The sequence below is a fragment of the Entelurus aequoreus genome, linkage group LG12 (assembly GCF_033978785.1).
Source record: "Entelurus aequoreus isolate RoL-2023_Sb linkage group LG12, RoL_Eaeq_v1.1, whole genome shotgun sequence".
In the NCBI taxonomy this organism is placed as follows: domain Eukaryota; kingdom Metazoa; phylum Chordata; class Actinopteri; order Syngnathiformes; family Syngnathidae; genus Entelurus; species Entelurus aequoreus.
In genome coordinates, this window is record NC_084742.1 from 65,303,237 (window position 1) to 65,323,236 (window position 20,000).

A 20,000-nucleotide genomic window follows, 5' to 3' on the forward strand; every position below is an offset into this window, starting at 1 on the left:
AACCTCCAAAAATACCCTTTTGTTTATTTTAATTCAAGAGACCTTCAAAACACCTGCAGGCTCATACTTTCCACCACTAGAGAATGTGGCCTTAAGATGTTTAAAGGGAACACTTTGCTTTAGAATGCACTTAAAAATGTTGTATGAAGGTGTAGTAAGTATTTTTTCATTTTTATTTTTTTGTGTAAATCTTATATTGATGGGTTGATTATTATTAATTATGAATTGTTTTTGGTGTAGAATTGTATATTGATGAGTTCAGTATTATTAATTGTTTTTTGGTGTAGAATCTTATATTGAGGAGTTCATGATTATTAATTATTAATTGTTTTTGGTGTGGAATCTAATATTGATAAGTTCATTATTATTAATTAATAATTATTTTTTGGTGTAGAATCTTATATGTGTGAGTTAATTATTATTATTTATTAATTGTTTCTAGTGTGTAATCTTAATTATTATTATTATCATTATTATTATTAATAATTAGTTTTTTGGTGTGAAATCTTATCCATTTATTATTTTTTTGGTTTTGAATTTTATATTGAGTTAATTATTATTAATAATTATTTGTTTTTTGGTGTGCAATCTTATATTGATTAGTTAATTATTATTAATAATATTTTTGGGGTGAATCTTATATTGATGAGTTGATTATTGTTGATATTTTTGGTGTAAAAACTTCTATTGATGAGATAATTATCATTACTATTAATAGTTTTTTCTTGTGGAATCTTCTATTGATGAGTTCATTATTAATAGTTGTTTGGTATGGCATCTTATATTGATGAGTTAATTATTATTAATAATTAATTGTTTTTGGTGTGGAATCTTTTATTGATGAGTTCACTATTATTAAATATTAATTGTTTTTTGGTGTGCAATCTTCTATTGATGAGTTAATTATTATTTGTTTTTGGTGTGGAATCTTACATTGATGAGTTAATTATTAGTTATTATTAATAGTTTTTTAGTGTGTAATCATATAATGATGAGTTAATTATGAGTTATTAATAGTTTGTTCGTGTGGAATCTTATATCGATGAGTTAATTATTAATAATGAATAGTTTTTTGGTGTAGAATCTTCTATTGATGAGTTAAATATAATTATTCTTAATAGTTGTTTAGTATGTAATCTTATATTGATGAGTTCATTATTATTAATAATTAATTGTTTTTGGTGTGCAATCTTTTATAGATGAGTTCATTATTATTAAGTATTGTTTTTTGGTGTGTAATCTTCTATTGAGGAGTTAATTATTATTAATAATTTTTTGGTGTAGAATCTTCTATTGATGAGTTAATTATCATTATTATTCATTGTTTTTGGTGTGGAATTTTTTATTGATGAGTTCATTATTATTAAATATTAATTGCTTTTTGGTGTGTAATCTTATATTGATGAGTTAATTATTAATAGTTTTTTGGTGTGACATCTTATATTGATGAGTCAATTATTAATAATTATTATAAATTGTTTTTTGGTGTATAATCTTATATTGATGAGTTAATTATCATTAATAATCATTTAGACCATGCCACAACACTTTTTAGCATGATCATGCTCGCTGTCTATTTGAATATATTATTGTTATGGAATATCATCTTTGAATTAGTGTCCAACAGGTTTTGGGCATGTGCAATGGTGTTCCTCAGTTCTGTGAACTTGGCCAAGCAGTGCAAACATTTCGGAGAAAGTCCCAGCTGACCTGCTATCATTCAGACCGAGGGACAGCTCCTTGGCACTGCGGTCTGCGCCTCGTCCTGGTTAGACTCGGGTAACGACGCATTGTCTCTTTGAGACTTTGCCTCCCATGGTCTCCACGGAGACCCCAGCCTCTCTGCTGGAATGCCCAGACGGAGACTGGGTCCTGAGGCAGAGAGCCATGGACGTCCTCCAGGTCAGGGGAAATACCAAACGCCTCCTAATTTGTGCAACATTCTTCCAGCAAAGTTGTTTTTTGGCAGAAAGTCAAGTGAAAAAGTGTTCCAGGGCAGCGTTCACATTGTGCCTAAAGCAAACACACACCTTGCCAAATATTTGTCCCCTTTTCCTGTGACTTGCACTTGTCTCGGAGGACCAGAGCCTCGTTAATCACTCGGCTAAGAAATCAAGTGCAGTGTTTACAGGAGAAAACCACCGCTGCTTTTTTCCTACTCTTTGAACCCTGCGGCTGTTAAAACGGTGCGGCTAATTTATGTACTTGTATGCAAATAAAAAATTTCTAAAAACCCAGAACGGTTTCAGTTGTTTTTATATGAATTTCTTTAACTTAAATTATTAATTGTTTTTTTTGGTGTAGAATCTTAAATTGATGAGTTAATTATTAATTATTAATTTTTTGGGGGTGTGTAATCTTACATGTGTGAGTTAATTATTATTAATTATAAACTGTTTTTTGGTGTGGAATCTTCTCTTGATGAGTTAATTATTATTAGTTAATCATTTTTTGGTACAGAATCTTATATAGATTAGTTAAATATGATTAATTATTAATAGTTTTTTGGTGTAGATCTTATATTGAGGAATTAATTATTATTGTTATTAATTGTTTTTTAGTGTGGAATCCTTTGTGTGTGAGTTTATTATTATTATTATTAATTGTTTTTTGATGTGGAATCTTCTATTGATGAGTTAATTATTATTAATTATTAATTTTTTTTGGGGGGGTGTAATCTTATATGTGTGAGTTAATTATTATTAATTATTAATTGTCTTTGGGTGTGGAATCTTCTATTGAGGAGTTAATTATTATTAATTAATAGTTTTTTGTTATGGAATCTTATATAGATTAGTTAATTATTATTAATTATTTTTTGGTGTGGAATCCTCTATTGATGAGTTAATTATTATTAACTAGTAATTGTTTTTGGTGTGGAATCTTCTCTTGATGAGTTAATTATTAGTTAATGGTTTTTTGGTATGGAATCTTATATACAGTAGATGAGTTGAATATGATTAATTATTAATAGTTTTTTGGTGTAGATCTTATATTGATGAATTAATTATTATTAATTATTAATTGTTTTTTAGTGTGGAATCCTTCATGTGTGAGTTAATTATTATTTATTGTTTTTTGGTGTGGAATCTTCTCTTGTTGAGTTAATTATTATTAGTTAATAGTTTTTTGGTATGGAATCTTATATAGATGAGTTAAATATGATTATTTATTAATAGTTTTTTGGTGTAAATCTTATACTGATGAATTATTATTATTAATTATACATTTTTTTGTGTATGGAATCCTTTATGTGTGAGTTAATTATTATTTATTATTAATTGTTTTTTGGTGTGGAATCTTCTATTGATGAGTTAATTATTATTAATTATTAATGGTTTGGGGGTGTATAATCTTATGTGTGAGTTAATTATTATTAATTATTAATTGTCTGTGGGTGTGGAATCTTCTATTGAGGAGTTAATTATTATTAATTAATAGTTTTTTGGTATGGAATCTTATATAGATGAGTTAATTATTATTAATTATTTATGGTGTGGAATCTTCTATTGATGTGTTAATTATTATTAATTATTCATTGTTTTTTGGTGTGGATTCTTCTCTTGATGAGTTAATCATTATTAGTTAATAGTCTTTTGGTATGGAATCTTATATAGATGAGTTAAATATGATTAATTATAGTAATAGTTTTTTGGTGTAGATCTTATATTGATGAATTAATTATTATTAATTATTAATTGTTTTTTAGTGTGGAATCCTTTATGTGAGTTAATTCTTATTTATTATTAATTGTTTTTGGTGTGGAATATTCTATTGATGAGTTAATTATTAATAATTATTAATTTTTTGGGGGTGTATAATCTTATATGTGTGAGTTAATTATTAATTATTAACTGTTTTTGGGTGTAGAATCTTCTATTGATGAGTTAATTATTATTAATTGATGGTTTTTTGGTATGGAATCTTATATAGATGAGTTAAATAGGATTAATTCTTAATAGTTGTTTGGTGTGGAATCTTCTATTGATGAGTTAATTAATATACCAAATGGGGGAAAAACCTGTTGTTTTGTAGACTAACAGAAACTACATTCCTTCATTTGGAAACAATTAAGGTATGTAAAGAAACATTTACAAAATGCTTCTGTGTAAATAACTCATTTCACAATGTATATATCTGCGACTTATAGTCCGGGGCGGCTGATATATGGAAAAAAATATTTTTCTTGTAAAAATTAGTGGGTGTGGCTTATATACCGGTGCACTTAGTAGTCGGGAAAATAGGGTAATCTTCCACCAAATGGGAAAAAACATGTTATTTTGTAGACTAACAGATACTACATTGCTTCCTTTGTAAACAATTAAAATTTGTAAATAAACATTTACAAAATGTTTCTGTGTAAATAACTCATTTCCCAATGTTTATATCTGTGCCTTATAGTCCGGGACAGCTAATATAGGGGGAAAATATTTTTCTTGCAAAATTTAGTTTGGAAAATAGGGTAATCTTACACCAAATGGGAAAAACATGTTATTTTATAGACTAACAGATACTACGTTGCTTCATTTGGAAACAATAAGGTATGTAAATGTGAGGGGTGCCAAACTCATTTATCTGCCAAACGAGCAGTACTCGTTTGGCAGATAAATGGAGTAGGGTGACCTTGAGGTCCAAAAGAACCAAGCCAAGCAAAAGAACCGACTGCACATATGACTCCAATGACCAAGTCGCACAGAAACATGAAATCATTTATAAGCGAACACAATTTCTCCGACTTTACTTTGACCTGTCCCACCTGAACGCACCAATAAGCTTGTTCATATAATACAAGTCGCCATTTGTTATGTCTTTGTTTCATAGGACAATGCCCGGTCATGAACATAAATCATGGACATGTGCCAGATTGTAGCCAAAGGTTCATTTTGGTGGACATTACACATAACAAGGTCCATAAAAAGTTCAGTTGGACAGCACCAACATCAGACATAAACAATAAAATACACAGACTCCTGGAGTAGAATGTAGTCGAAATAATAACCGTTAAATAATATAAATTAATACACACGTGAAGTTGGATTGCTTCACTTATTGACAGAATAATAAAAATGTCCTTCCATAAGTCACACTAAGTCTAATATTTGATATGCGTGCAGTAAAAGTAGAGAATGTTTCATTCCTGGGTTGAGTAGACCTGTTCTTGAGGCTCATACAATCCTAAAGACGAGCAAACAGCACCCTCTGCTGGTCAGAGATTGTCACTGCAATACACATCCAATGACGCCGGGTGTGTTTTGGGTGAACAACAGCGCTCCCATGTGGTCATAAAAGGAACATGGACTTATCAAAATTTGTCGGAATTAACCAAAACATTTAACATTAAATCAATGTTCTATGTATTTTATAAATGAGTCATTTAAAAGAGAAGTGAAATAAATAATTTAACAACAAACTTTGAGGTTATTTGAATGCCATATTTAAATGACTGCATCACAAGCTGCACACCCACACTCAAATTGGTGCAGGTTGTTTATGAAAAAGCATAACAAATATGAAATAAAAGGCTTGTTATGCGTCATCATTGCAGAATACTTTAGAAATGCAACCTGATCACTTAGGAAAAGGTTAAAAAAAAAGTATGCTGATATCACATTTTTAACCACATTTCCCTATTCCCAGCCAGCAGACTGTATAATGCATATGTTCCTTTTAAAGTTAAAAAGTTAAAGTATCAATGATTGTCACACACACACACTAGGTGTGGTGAAATGTGTCCTCTGCATTTGACCCATCCCCTTGATCACCCCCTGGGAGGTGAGGGGAGCAGTGGGCAGCAGCGTAGCCGCGCCCGGGAATCATTTTTGGTGATTTAACCCCCAATTCCAACCCTTGATGCTGAGTGCCAAGCAGGGAGGTAATGGGTCCCATTTTTATAGTCTTTGGTATGACCCGGCCAGGGTTTGAACTCACAACCTACGATCTCAGGGCGGACACTCTAACCGACTGTACATGTACTGTAAATGTATAATGTATTTATATTATTCACATGTGAATAATGCTGTATAATAGACTGTATTTATATTATTCACATGTGAATAATGCTGTATAATAGACTATTTATATTATTCACATGTGAATAATTACTGTATAATAGACTGTATTTATATTATTCACATGTGAATAATGCTGTATAATAGACTGTATTTATATTATTCACATGAGAATAATGCTGTATAATAGACTGTATTTATATTATTCACATGTGAATAATGCCGTATAATAGACTATTTATATTATTCACATGTGAATAATTACTGTATAATAGACTGTATTTATATTATTCACATGTGAATAATGCTGTATAATAGACTATATTTGTATTATTCACATGTGACTAATGCTGTATAATAGACTGTATTTATGTTATTCACATGTGAATAATGCTGTATAATAGACTGTATTTATATTATTCACATGTGAATAATGCTGTATAATAGACTGTATTTATATTATTCACATGTGAATAATGCCGTATAATAGACTATTTATATTATTCACATGTGAATAATTACTGTATAATAGACTGTATTTATATTATTCACATTTGAATAATGCTGTATAATAGACTATATTTGTATTATTCACATGTGAATAATGCTGTATAATAGACTGTATTTATGTTATTCACATGTGAATAATGCTGTATAATAGACTGTATTTATATTATTCACATGTGAATAATGCTGTATAATACTGTATTTATGTTATTCACATGTGAAAAATGCTGTATAATAGACTGTATTTATGTTATTCACATGTGAATAATGCTGTATAATAGACTGTATTTATGTTATTCACATGTGAATAATGCTGTATAATAGACTGTATTTATGTTATTCACATGTGAATAATGCTGTATAATAGACTGTATTTATATTATTCACATGTGAATAATGCTGTATAATAGACTGTATTTATGTTATTCACATGTGAAAAATGCTGTATAATAGACTGTATTTATGTTATTCACATGTGAATAATGCTGTATAATAGACTGTATTTATGTTATTCACATGTGAATAATGCTGTATAATGGACTGTATTTACATTATTCACATGTGAATAATGCTGTATAGTAGACTGTATTTATATTATTCACATGTGAATAATATTGTATCATAGACTGTATTTATATTATTCACATGTGAATAATGCTGTATAATAGACTGTATTTATATTATTCACATGTGAATAATGCTGTATAATAGACTATATTTGTATTATTCACATGTGAATAATGCTGTATAATAGACTGTATTTATATTATTCACATGTGAATAATGCTGTATAATAGACTGTATTTATATTATTCACATGTGAATAATGCTGTATAATAGACTATATTTGTATTATTCACATGTGAATAATGCTGTATAATAGACTGTATTTATGTTATTCACATGTGAATAATGCTGTATAATAGACTGTATTTATGTTATTCACATGTGAATAATGCTGTATAATGGACTGTATTTACATTATTCACATGTGAATAATGCTGTATAGTAGACTGTATTTATATTATTCACATGTGAATAATGTTGTATCATAGACTGTATTTATATTATTCACATGTGAATAATGCTGTATAATAGACTGTATTTATATTATTCACATGTGAATAATGCTGTATAATAGACTATATTTGTATTATTCACATGTGAATAATGCTGTATAATAGACTATATTTGTATTATTCACATGTGAATAATGCTGTATAATAGACTGTATTTATATTATTCACATGTGAATAATGCTGTATAATAGACTGTATTTATATTATTCACATGTGAATAATGCTGTATAATAGACTGTATTTATGTTATTCACATGTGAATAATGCTATATAATAGACTGTATTTATATTATTCACATGTGAATAATGCTGTATAATAGACTGTATTTATATTATTCACATGTGAATAATGCTGTATAATAGACTATTTATATTAGTCACATGTGAATAATGCTGTATAATAGACTGTATTTATATCATTCACATGTAAAGAATACCTAAGTGTTTATTGTCTATTGTGAGCGAACTGTGGTGCTGAATTTCCCCCCAGGGATCAATAAAGTACTTTCTATTCTATTCAATTCTATTGAGCGTGTCTGCGTGGAGCACAGTAGCTGTAAATAGGATGAACATTAGCATCATTTAATAAAACCTTCAAAAATGGCTAAACTGTAATCCTACTTTATAGGCTACTGGTAGAAATGGAAGTGCACATTATGAAATATGTATTTGATGTATTGGTTGATGTATTCATGTAATGACCAAGGTACATTTGTGTGTCTACATTTTTAATATTGTGATTATTTGTACTAATTTTTTTTTGGTGTAAATAATAAATAAAGATTAAGCAAAATAAATAAATACAATTGTATTTTGTTAAAAAATATATATATATTTATATAGACCATATTCAGATTTTGCAGCATTTAACAGTATTATTTCACAGTCAAATGTACTGTAGCCTTACGATTAATGACAGTAAATATTACAGCACCCTTACATACAGGTTAGGGTTGTACCGGTACCAAAATTGGTACCGGTACCAAAATGTATTAATATACTTTTCTAAATAAAGGGGACCACAGAAAAATGTCATTATTGTCTTTATTTTAACAAAAAAATGTTAGTGTACATGAAACATATGTTTATTATTGTCATTTAGTCCTTAAATAAAATAGTGAACAGACTAGACAACTTGTCTTTTAGTAGTAAGTAAACAAACAAAGACTCCTAATTAGTCTATGCAGTAACATATTGTGTCATTTATACACCTATTATTTTCTACACATTATGGAATGGACGTATTTAAAGTTCTACAATACCCTAAATTCTCCTAATTTTGGGCCAATTTTAATCTAATGCTGACCTTTCAACCATCTATCCCACACCACTCTTCCGGTACATCAACCACAAAACATGTTTTCCCTCTCCCAGAATTCCTGGTTTTCTAAAGCCCTATTTTCACCCTAATCCTGGAAAGTTTTCAAAGTCCACATTTTTCAACCGTTTTTTGACTATTCCATCTTCAAAACATTCCTCTTGGTTGGGACAACAAATGTGCCTGTTTTTAGTTTTTTTTGCACAAATTTCCAGTTTTCCTGAAATTCCAGGAATTCCAAAATACCCATTCTCAATTTAAACTGTTACTACGTCAACATTTTTCAACCGATTTGACAAAATCCAACACCAACCCATTCATATCATCTAGAACAATTGTGCTAGTATCAATATTTTCGAAAATAACCATTGTCCCGGAATTTAAAAAATTCCAGGAAATTCCCATCTACAATGCCCTAAATTCTCAAAATGTTTTTTATACCCGATGCCGACCTTTCAACCATCCACACACACCACTCTTCCGGTACATCAAACACAAAACATGTTTTCCCTCTCCCAGAATTCCTGGTTTTCTAAAGCCCTATTTTCACCCTTATCCTGGAAAGTTTTCAAAGTCCACATTTTTCAACCGTTTTTTTGACTATTCCATCTTCAAAACATTCCTCTTGGTTGGGACAACAAATATTCCTGTTTTTTTGTTTTGTTTTGTTTTTTCCACAAATTTCCGGTTTTCCTGAAATTCCAGGAATTCCGAAATACCTATTCTTAATTCAAACTGTTACTACGTCAACATTTTTCAAGCGATCCAAAAACTCTTACACCAACCCATTCATATCATCTAGAACAATTGTGCTAGTATCAATATTTTCGAAAATACCCATTGTCCCGGAATAAATACATAAAATTCCAGGAAATTCCCATTTAAATGAATGGACGCATTCATAGTTCTACAATGCCCTAAATTCTCAAAATGTTTTTTTTACCCGATGCCGACCTTTCAACCATCCACACACACCACTCTTCCGGTACATCAAACACAAAACCTCTTTTCCCTCTCCCAGAATTCCTGGTTTTCTAAAGCCCTATTTTCACCCTTATCCAGGAATGTTTTCAAAGTCCACATTTTTCAACCGTTTTTTTGACTATTCCATCTTCAAAACATTCCTCTCGGTTGGGACAACAAATGTTCCTATTTTTTGGGGGCGGGGGGGTTTTGCACAAATTTCCGGTTTTCCTGAAATTCCAGGAATTCCAAAATACCCATTCTCAATTTAAACTGTTACTACGTCAACATTTTTCAACCGATTTGACAAAATCCAACACCAACCCATTCATATCATCTAGAAAAATTGTGCTAGTATCAATATTTTCGAAAATACTCATTGTCCCAAAATATAAAAAATTCCAGGAAATTCCCATTTAAATGAATGGACGCATTCATAGTTCTACAATGCCCTAAATTCTCAAAATGTTTTTTTTACCCGATTCCGACCTTTCAACCATTTATCCCACACCACTCTTCCGATATATCAAACACAAAACATGTTTTCCCTCTCCCAGAATTCCTGGTTTTCTAAAGCCCTATTTTCACCCTTACCCTGGAAAGTTTTCGATGTCCACATTTTTCAGCCGTTTTTTGACTATTCCATCTTCAAAACATTCCTCTTGGTTGGGACAACAAATGTTCTTGTTTTTTTGTTTTGTTTTTTTTTGCGGAAATTTCCGGTTTTCCTGAAATTCCAGGAATTCCAAAATACCCAATCTCAATTCAAACTGTTACTACGTCAACATTTTTCAACCGATTTGACAAAATCCAACACCAACCCATTCATATCATCTAGAACAATTGTGCTAGTATCAATATTTTCGAAAATACCCATTGTTCCGAAATTTAAAAAATTCCAGGAAATTCCACTCTACAATGCCCTAAATTCTCAAAATGTTTTTTTACCCGATGCCGACCTTTCAACCATCCACAAACACCACTCTCCCGGTACATCAAACACAAAACATGTTTTCCCTCTCCCAGAATTCCTGGTTTTCTAAAGCCCTATTTTCACCCTTATCCTGGAAAGTTTTCAAAGTCCACATTTTTCAACCGTTTTTTTGACTATTCCATCTTCAAAACATTCCTCTTGGTTGGGACAACAAATATTCCTGTTTTTTTGTTTTGTTTTTTCCACAAATTTCCGGTTTTCCTGAAATTCCAGGAATTCCGAAATACCTATTCTCAATTCAAACTGTTACTACGTCAACATTTTTCAAGCGATTCCAAAAACTCTTACACCAACCCATTCATATCATCTAGAACAATTGTGCTAGGATCAATATTTTTAAAAATACCCATTGTCCCAAAATAAATAAATAAAATTCCAGGAAATTCCCATTTAAATGAATGGACGCATTCATAGTTCTACAATGCCCTAAATTCTCAAAATGTTTTTTTACCCGATTCCGACCTTTCAACCATCTATCCCACACTACTCTTCCGGTACATCAAACACAAAACATGTTTTCCCTCTCCCAGAATTCCTGGTTTCCTAAAGCCCTATTTTCACCCTTATCCTGGAAAGTTTTCAAAGTCCACATTTTTCAACCGTTTTTTGACTATTCCATCTTCAAAACATTCCTCTTGGTTGGGACAACAAATGTTCTTGTTTTTTTGTTTTGGTTTTTTTTGCAGAAATTTCCGGTTTTCCTGAAATTCCAGGAATTCCAAAATACCCAATCTCAATTCAAACTGTGACTACGTCAACATTTTTCAACCGATTTGACAAAATCCAACACCAACCCATTCATATCATCTAGAACAATTGTGCTAGCATCAATATTTTCGAAAATACCCATTGTCCCGGAATTTAAAAAATTCCAGGAAATTCCCATCTACAATGCCCTAAATTCTCAAAATGTTTTTTATACCCGATGCCGACCTTTCAACCATCCACACACACCACTCTTCCGGTACATCAAACACAAAACCTCTTTTCCCTCTCCCAGAATTCCTGGTTTTCTAAAGCCCTATTTTCACCCTTATCCTGGAAAGTTTTCAAAGTTAACATTTTTCAACCGTTTTTTGACTATTCCATCTTCAAAACATTCCTCTCGGTTGGGACAACAAATGTTCCTATTTTTTGGGGGCGGGGGGGTTTTGCACAAATTTCCGGTTTTCCTGAAATTCCAGGAATTCCAAAATACCCATTCTCAATTTAAACTGTTACTACGTCAACATTTTTCAACCGATTTGACAAAATCCAACACCAACCCATTCATATCATCTAGAACAATTGTGCTAGTATCAATATTTTCGAAAATACCCATTGTTCCGAAATTTAAACAATTCCAGGAAATTCCACTCTACAATGCCCTAAATTCTCAAAATGTTTTTTTACCCGATGCCGACCTTCCAACCATCCACAAACACCACTCTCCCGGTACATCAAACACAAAACATGTTTTCCCTCTCCCAGAATTCCTGGTTTTCTAAAGCCCTATTTTTACCCTTATCCTGGAAAGTTTTCAAATTTCACATTTTTCAACCGTTTTTTTGACTATTCCATCTTCAAAACATTCCTCTAGTTTGGGACAACAAATGTTCCTTTTTTTGGGGGGGTGGGGTTTGCACAAATTTCCGGTTTTCCTGAAATTCCAGGAATTCCAAAATACCCATTCTCAATTTAAACTGTTACTACGTCAACATTTTTCAACCGATTTGACAAAATCCAACACCAACCCATTCATATCATCTAGAACAATTGTGCAAATGTGTCAATATTTTCGAAAATACTCATTGTCCCGAAATATAAAAAATTCCAGGAAATTCCCATTTAAATGAATGGACGCATTCATAGTTCTACAATGCCCTAAATTCTTAAAAAAAAATTTACCCGATGCCGACCTTTCAACCATCTATCCCACACCACTCTTCCGATATATCAAACACAAAACATGTTTTCCCTCTCCCAGAATTCCTGGTTTTCTAAAGCCCTATTTTCACCCTTATCCTGGAAAGTTTTCAAAGTCCACATTTTTCAACCGTTTTTTGACTATTCCATCTTCAAAACATTCCTCTTGGTTGGGACAACAAATGTTCCTGTTTTTTTTTGTTTTTTTGCACACATTTTACAGTTGTCCTGAAATTCCAGGAATTCCAAAATACCCATTCTCAATTCAAACTGTTACTACGTCAACATTTTTCAAACGATTCCAAAAACTCTTACACCAACCCATTCATATCATCTAGGACAATTGTGCTAGTATCAACATTTTCCAAAATTCCCGTAGTCACGAAATTTAAACATTTTCAGAAAATTCCCATTCAAAGGAATGGACGTATTCATAGTTCTACAATACCCTAAATTCTCAAAATTTTGCGCCATTTTTTATCTGATGCCGACCTTTCAACCATCTATCCCACACCACTCTTCCGATATATCAAACACAAAACATGTTTTCCCTCTCCCAGAATTCCTGGTTTTCTAAAGCCCTATTTTCACCCTTATCCTGGAAAGTTTTCAAAGTCCACATTTTTCAACCGTTTTTTGACTATTCCATCTTCAAAACATTCCTCTTGGTTGGGACAACAAATGTTCCTGTTTTTTTTTGTTTTTTTGCACACATTTTCCAGTTTTCCTGAAATTCCAGGAATTCCAAAATACCCATTCTCAATTCAAACTGTTACTACGTCAACATTTTTCAAACGATTCCAAAAACTCTTACACCAACCCATTCATATCATCTAGGACAATTGTGCTAGTATCAACATTTTCCAAAATTCCCGTAGTCACGAAATTTAAACATTTTCAGAAAATTCCCATTCAAAGGAATGGACGTATTCATAGTTCTACAATACCCTAAATTCTCAAAATTTTGCGCCATTTTTTATCTGATGCCGACCTTTCAACCATCTATCCAACACTACTCTTCCGGTACATCAAACACACAACATGTTTTCCCTCTCCCAGAATTCCGCAAATTCCCTGTTTACCTGGAATTACCAGGATTTTACCCACTTTAAAATGAACGGGCAATACATCCCACATTTCTCAACCGATTTGAACCGTTCCAACGTCCACACACTCCACTCACCCTGGTACATTCAAGCCAGCATGTTTCCCGGTTCCGAAAATTCTCTGATTACCCAGAATTGCCAGGAATTTCCCCGCTTTGAGAATGAATGGGCAATATACAAAACTCTCCATATCCCACATTTCTCAACCGATTCGAACTGGTCCACACCCTGGTACATTCAAGCCAGTATGTTTCTAGGATCCGAAAATTCCCTGATTACCCCTAATTACCAGGAATGTCCCTGCTTTGAGAATGAATGGGCAATATACAAAACTCTCCATATCCTACATTTCTCAACCGATTCGAACTGGTCCAACGTCCACAAACTCCACTCACCCTGGTACATTCGAGCCAGCATGTTTCTAGGATCCGAAAATTCCCTGATTACCTGGAATTACCAGGAATTTCTACGCTTTGAAAATGAACGGGCAATATATCCCACATTTCTCAACCGATTTGAACCGTTCCAACGTCCACACACTCCACTCACCCTGGTACATTCGAGCCAGCATGTTTCTAGGATCCGAAAATTCCCTGATTACCTGGAATTACCAGGAATTTCCCCGCCTTGAAAATGAACGGGCAATATATCTCACATTTCTCAACCGATTTGAACCGTTCCAACGTCCACACACTCCACTCACCCTGGTACATTTGAGCCAGCATGTTTCTAGGATCCGAAAATTCCCTGATTACCTGGAATTACCAGGAATTTCCCCGCTTTGAAAATGAACGGGCAATATATCCCACATTTCTCAACCGATTTGAACCGTTCCAACGTCCACACACTCCACTCACCCTGGTACATTTGAGCCAGCATGTTTCTAGGATCCGAAAATTCCCTGATTACCTGGAATTACCAGGAATTTCCCCGCTTTGAAAATGAACGGGCAATATATCCCACATTTCTCGACCGATTTGAACCGTTCCAACGTCCACACACTCCACTCACCCTGGTACATTCGAGCCAGCATGTTTCTAGGATCCGAAAATTCCCTGATTACCTGGAATTACCAGGAATTTCCACGCTTTGAAAATGAACGGGCAATATATCCCACATTTGTCAACCGATTTGAACCGTTCCAACGTCCACACACTCCACTCACCCTGGTACATTCGAGCCAGCATGTTTCTAGGATCCGAAAATTCCCTGATTACCTGGAATTACCAGGAATTTCCACGCTTTGAGAATGAATGGGCAATATATCTCACATTTCTCAACCGATTTGAACCGTTCCAACGTCCACACACTCCACTCACTCTGGACGTTCAAGCATTTCAGTTTATTGGCGGTTCGTGCACATAGGGCGTTCACACGCAAGCTCTACCGGAATTGCAACTTCTAGTTATTTAAACTGTCTGAATAAATGTTGTGATAATGTCCATCAGTCAAATAGGTGGAATTGAGTCTGGCAGAGTTTTGAATTGAGAGATTGGAGTTCCAGCATCAATATGCAAAGGGACTGGAGATGGAAATGAGCAATTGGCTATAATTTGACACATTTAACATGTTCTTGCGTCATTATTTGTCCATTTTTAAATGAACTAAATCGGCCACAACTTGCTTAGGTCAGTGATTCCCCCACAAGAAAGGAGGGTCCCTGGGAGAGGATGAATGGACCATGATCCTCTGACGAGTCATTCTAGAAACACTGAGACCAAGAGCTGGGAGTCAGGATACCACTGTGGATTCATTTAGTGATCCTTTTTAAGCCCGGCCTTCATCCCCACTGAGCCCAGCCATCCCTGCCGACGATCCATTCAGGAGGCTCGGAAATAGCGACTAACGCGTCGGCAGAGATGAATCGCTACAAAATAGCGCTTTGTGAACAGGAAGAGTGCTTTTATTGATTGGGGGAGGCAGACACGCAGCCAGGCGATATCAAGTACGTACGTATCGGAGCTGTTTTTGGTATCAGCTTGTTGCCATGGCAACTTTTACCTCGGTCCTCTGTGTTAGCAATATGGATTAAACACAAAAAGATTGGATGGTAGGTTAAGGAGACTTGGTTCGTGGCCCCAATTTCTGACCTGGGTCTAATACCTCATCATCTCATTCTCAGAGCCAGCTTGGAGATTATGAAGATGAGGAAAGTGATACAGGTGAGAATATATTGGCCTAACAATACTTTGAGTATTGTGGTGTAGGGTTGCACCTGTTTTGTTAACTTAATATAACATTTGTTTTGTCAGGTAAATATGTCAGTTATGAAAAACAATAAATAAATATAGACGTAAAAGCTCAATAATAGGATTGTTTGAATCAAATTAAGAATGTGTAAGACGGAGGTGTCCAAAGTGCGGCCCTAGGGCCATTCGCGACCTGCAGCTCATTCTTTAACGGCACATTCTACAAATACTATTACAAAAAAAAGTGGAAAAAAGAGCATGAAATGTAAGGAGAAAAAAAGTTCAAAACTGTCAATGCTCCCACAATAATAATGAATCAAAATCAATGTTGTTATGAATATATATATATATATATTAGGGCGGCAACTAACGATTAATATGATAATCGATTAATTTGTCGATTATTATTTCGATTAATCGATTAATAATCGGATAAAAGAGACAAACTACATTTCTATCCTTTCTAGTATTTTATTGGGGGGAAAAACAGCATACTGGCACCATACTTATTTTGATTATTGTTTCTCAGCTGTTTGTACATGTTGCAGTTTATAAATAAAGGTTTATAAAAATAAAAAAATATTTCAAAAAAATTAAGAAATTTAAATAAATAAATAAATGCCTCTGCGCTTGCGCATAGCATAGATCCAACAAATTGATGACTAAATTAATCGGCAACTATTTTTATAATCGATTTTAATCGATTTTAATCGATTTAATCGATTAGTTGTTGCAGCCCTAATATATATCTATACTTGTATTGTGTATATTGTACATATTACATATTGTTATGAAGGTGTCTGTTACTACATTATATATATACTTGCAGTGTGTATATTGTACATATTACATATTGTTATGAAGGTGTCTGTTACTACATTATATCTATACTTGTATTGTGTATATTGTACATATTACATATTGTTATGAAGGTGTCTGTTACTACATTATATATATACTTGCAGTGTGTATATTGTACATATTACATATTGTTATGAAGGTGTCTGTTACTACATTATACATATACTTGCAGTGTGTATATTGTACATATTACATATTGTTATGAAGGTGTCTGTTACTACATTATATATATACTTGCAGTGTGTATATTGTACATATTACATATTGTTATGAAGGTGTCTGTTACTACATTATATATATACTTGCAGTGTGTATATTGTACATGTTACATATTGTTATGAAGGTGTCTGTTACTACATTATATATATACTTGCAGTGTGTATATTGTACATATTTCATATTGTTATGAAGGTGTCTGTTACTACATTATATATATACTTGTATTGTGTATATTGTACATATTACATATTGTTATGAAGGTGTCTGTTACTACATTATATATATACTTGCAGTGTGTATATTGTACATATTACATATTGTTATGAAGGTGTCTGTTACTACATTATATATATACTTGCAGTGTGTATATTGTACATATTTCATATTGTTATGAAGGTGTCTGTTACTACATTATATATATACTTGCAGTGTGTATATTGTACATATTACATATTGTTATGAAGGTGTCTGTTACTACATTATATATATACTTGCAGTGTGTATATTGTACATATTACATATTGTTATGAAGGTGTCTGTTACTACATTATATATATACTTGCAGTGTGTATATTGTACATATTTCATATTGTTATGAAGGTGTCTGTTACTACATTATATATATACTTGCAGTGTGTATATTGTACATATTTCATATTGTTATGAAGGCGTCTGTTACTACATTATATATATACTTGCAGTGTGTATATTATACATATTGTTATGAAGGTGTCTGTTACTACATGATATATATACTTGCAGTGTGTATATTGTACATATTACATATTGTTATGAAGGTGTCTGTTACTACATTATATATATACTTGCAGTGTGTATATTGTACATATTACATATTGTTATGAAGGTGTCTGTTACTACATTATATATATACTTGCAGTGTGTATATTGTACATATTTCATATTGTTATGAAGGTGTCTGTTACTACATTATATATATACTTGCAGTGTGTATATTGTGCATATTACATATTGTTATGAAGGTGTCTGTTACTACATTATATATATACTTGCAGTGTGTATATTGTACATATTACATATTGTTATGAAGGTGTCTGTTACTACATTATATATATACTTGCAGTGTGTATATTGTGCATATTACATATTGTTTGAAGGTGTCTGTTACTACATTATATATATACTTGCAGTGTGTATACTGTACATATTACATATTGTTATGAAGGTGTCTGTTACTACATTATATATATACTTGCAGTGTGTATATTGTACATATTTCATATTGTTATGAAGGTGTCTGTTACTACATTATATATATACTTGCAGTGTGTATATTGTGCATATTACATATTGTTATGAAGGTGTCTGTTACTACATTATATATATACTTGCAGTGTGTATATTGTACATATTACATATTGTTATGAAGGTGTCTGTTACTACATTATATATATACTTGCAGTGTGTATATTGTGCATATTACATATTGTTATGAAGGTGGCTGTTACTACATTATATACTTGCAGTGTGTATATTGTACATATTTCATATTGTTATGAAGGTGTCTGTTACTACATTATATATATACTTGCAGTGTGTATATTGTGCATATTACATATTGTTATGAAGGTGTCTGTTACTACAAGTACAGTTCCCCGTCCATGCTTCAGTCACACGCAGGATTCTCACAGGGATGAGTCAAACAGACCCACTGTATGTTTGGTATTTATTGCACTCACCAGTCCGTGTGCTGATCATCGATGACCAACAGGATCTGAGGCTTGCGGACCGCAGGCTTGGCAGGCTGACTATTCCCTGGCGGAGCTCCCTCAGCAGACACCGCCGCCGCCGACGACTTAGCGTGCGCGGCGGCGGCGACGTTCTGCGCCAGCTGGGCGCTCTTGACCACGCTGGAGAAGGAACTGAGGAAGCCGGCCGTCCCCGCGGCGGAGCTGGGCGCCGGGGCCTGAGTCTGGGTGGGGAGGGCGGGGGGCTGGCGCCGCTCCGTGGCCGGCGAGGCCGGGGAGGAGGTGGACGACCCCGGCGGCGTGGGCCTCTGCAGGTCCATCATGTAGCCGTTGGGCAGGTTGGCCACAAAGCTGCTGTCGGACAGGCGCCGGCGAAGGTAGTTCATGGCGACGGGCGGGCTGGTGGGTCCGAAGGAAGTGTTCTGGAAATGTCCTGCCAAGGAAAAGTCCTTTTAGTGGAAAAGTTGGTGATCAACAGAATCATCAAGGAATTATTTGCAGTGAGGAGGTTAAAACATGCTAAACATCTACCACACTATTAATAATAAATATAATGTTATTGTTGGTAGGACTCTGAATCCTTGGGCTCCACACGATTCCATTCTTGGGGGTAATGATTCGATTCAAAATCGGTTCTCGATTCAAAATCACTACTTTTTGAATAACATTGGCTGCCAGTTATATGATGAACTACATTCCTCCATAAAATAGATAAACAGCCGTGATAAATGTTTATGTTACTTAAAAAAAAACTGGTTTTGTTTGATAAAATTCCACACCCAAACATTTAATAAAGTCAAATAGAAATAAGACAAGAAGAGAAGTATCCAACACTTCTCTTTTGTAAAGTAAATGTGTACAGCAGATATAGATCATCTACATCTACTATGTGATTTGTCTGAGTGGCTGGAGAGGACGGTTTAAAAAACATTTTTAAAGAAAATTGGCAGCCATTGAAATGTTTTTTAATTTAAAAAATATATTTTTACATTGAAATTTCTAAAGAAAATAAATAAATATAAATTAAAATAAAAATAAAATTTTAAAAAGTAAGACTTATTTTTTTATCACTTTTATGAGTGGGGTCCTTTATTAAATTTTAGTGGGATTTTTTTTCAAACTGT

General features: G+C 33.1%; 1 protein-coding gene across 3 annotated transcripts in view; it reads right to left on the bottom strand.

The window, feature by feature from the left end:
* The window catches only part of LOC133662452 (synapsin-3-like), a 342,835-nt gene that overhangs the window by 287,124 nt on the left and 35,711 nt on the right, over nt 1-20,000 (bottom strand). For all 3 annotated transcript variants that reach the window (XM_062066460.1, XM_062066459.1, XM_062066458.1), the window contains exon 2: nt 18,868-19,309. In XM_062066460.1, the coding sequence (XP_061922444.1) occupies nt 18,868-19,262 (395 nt within the window). In that variant the 5' untranslated portion in view covers nt 19,263-19,309. The remainder of the gene's footprint in view (nt 1-18,867; nt 19,310-20,000) is intronic.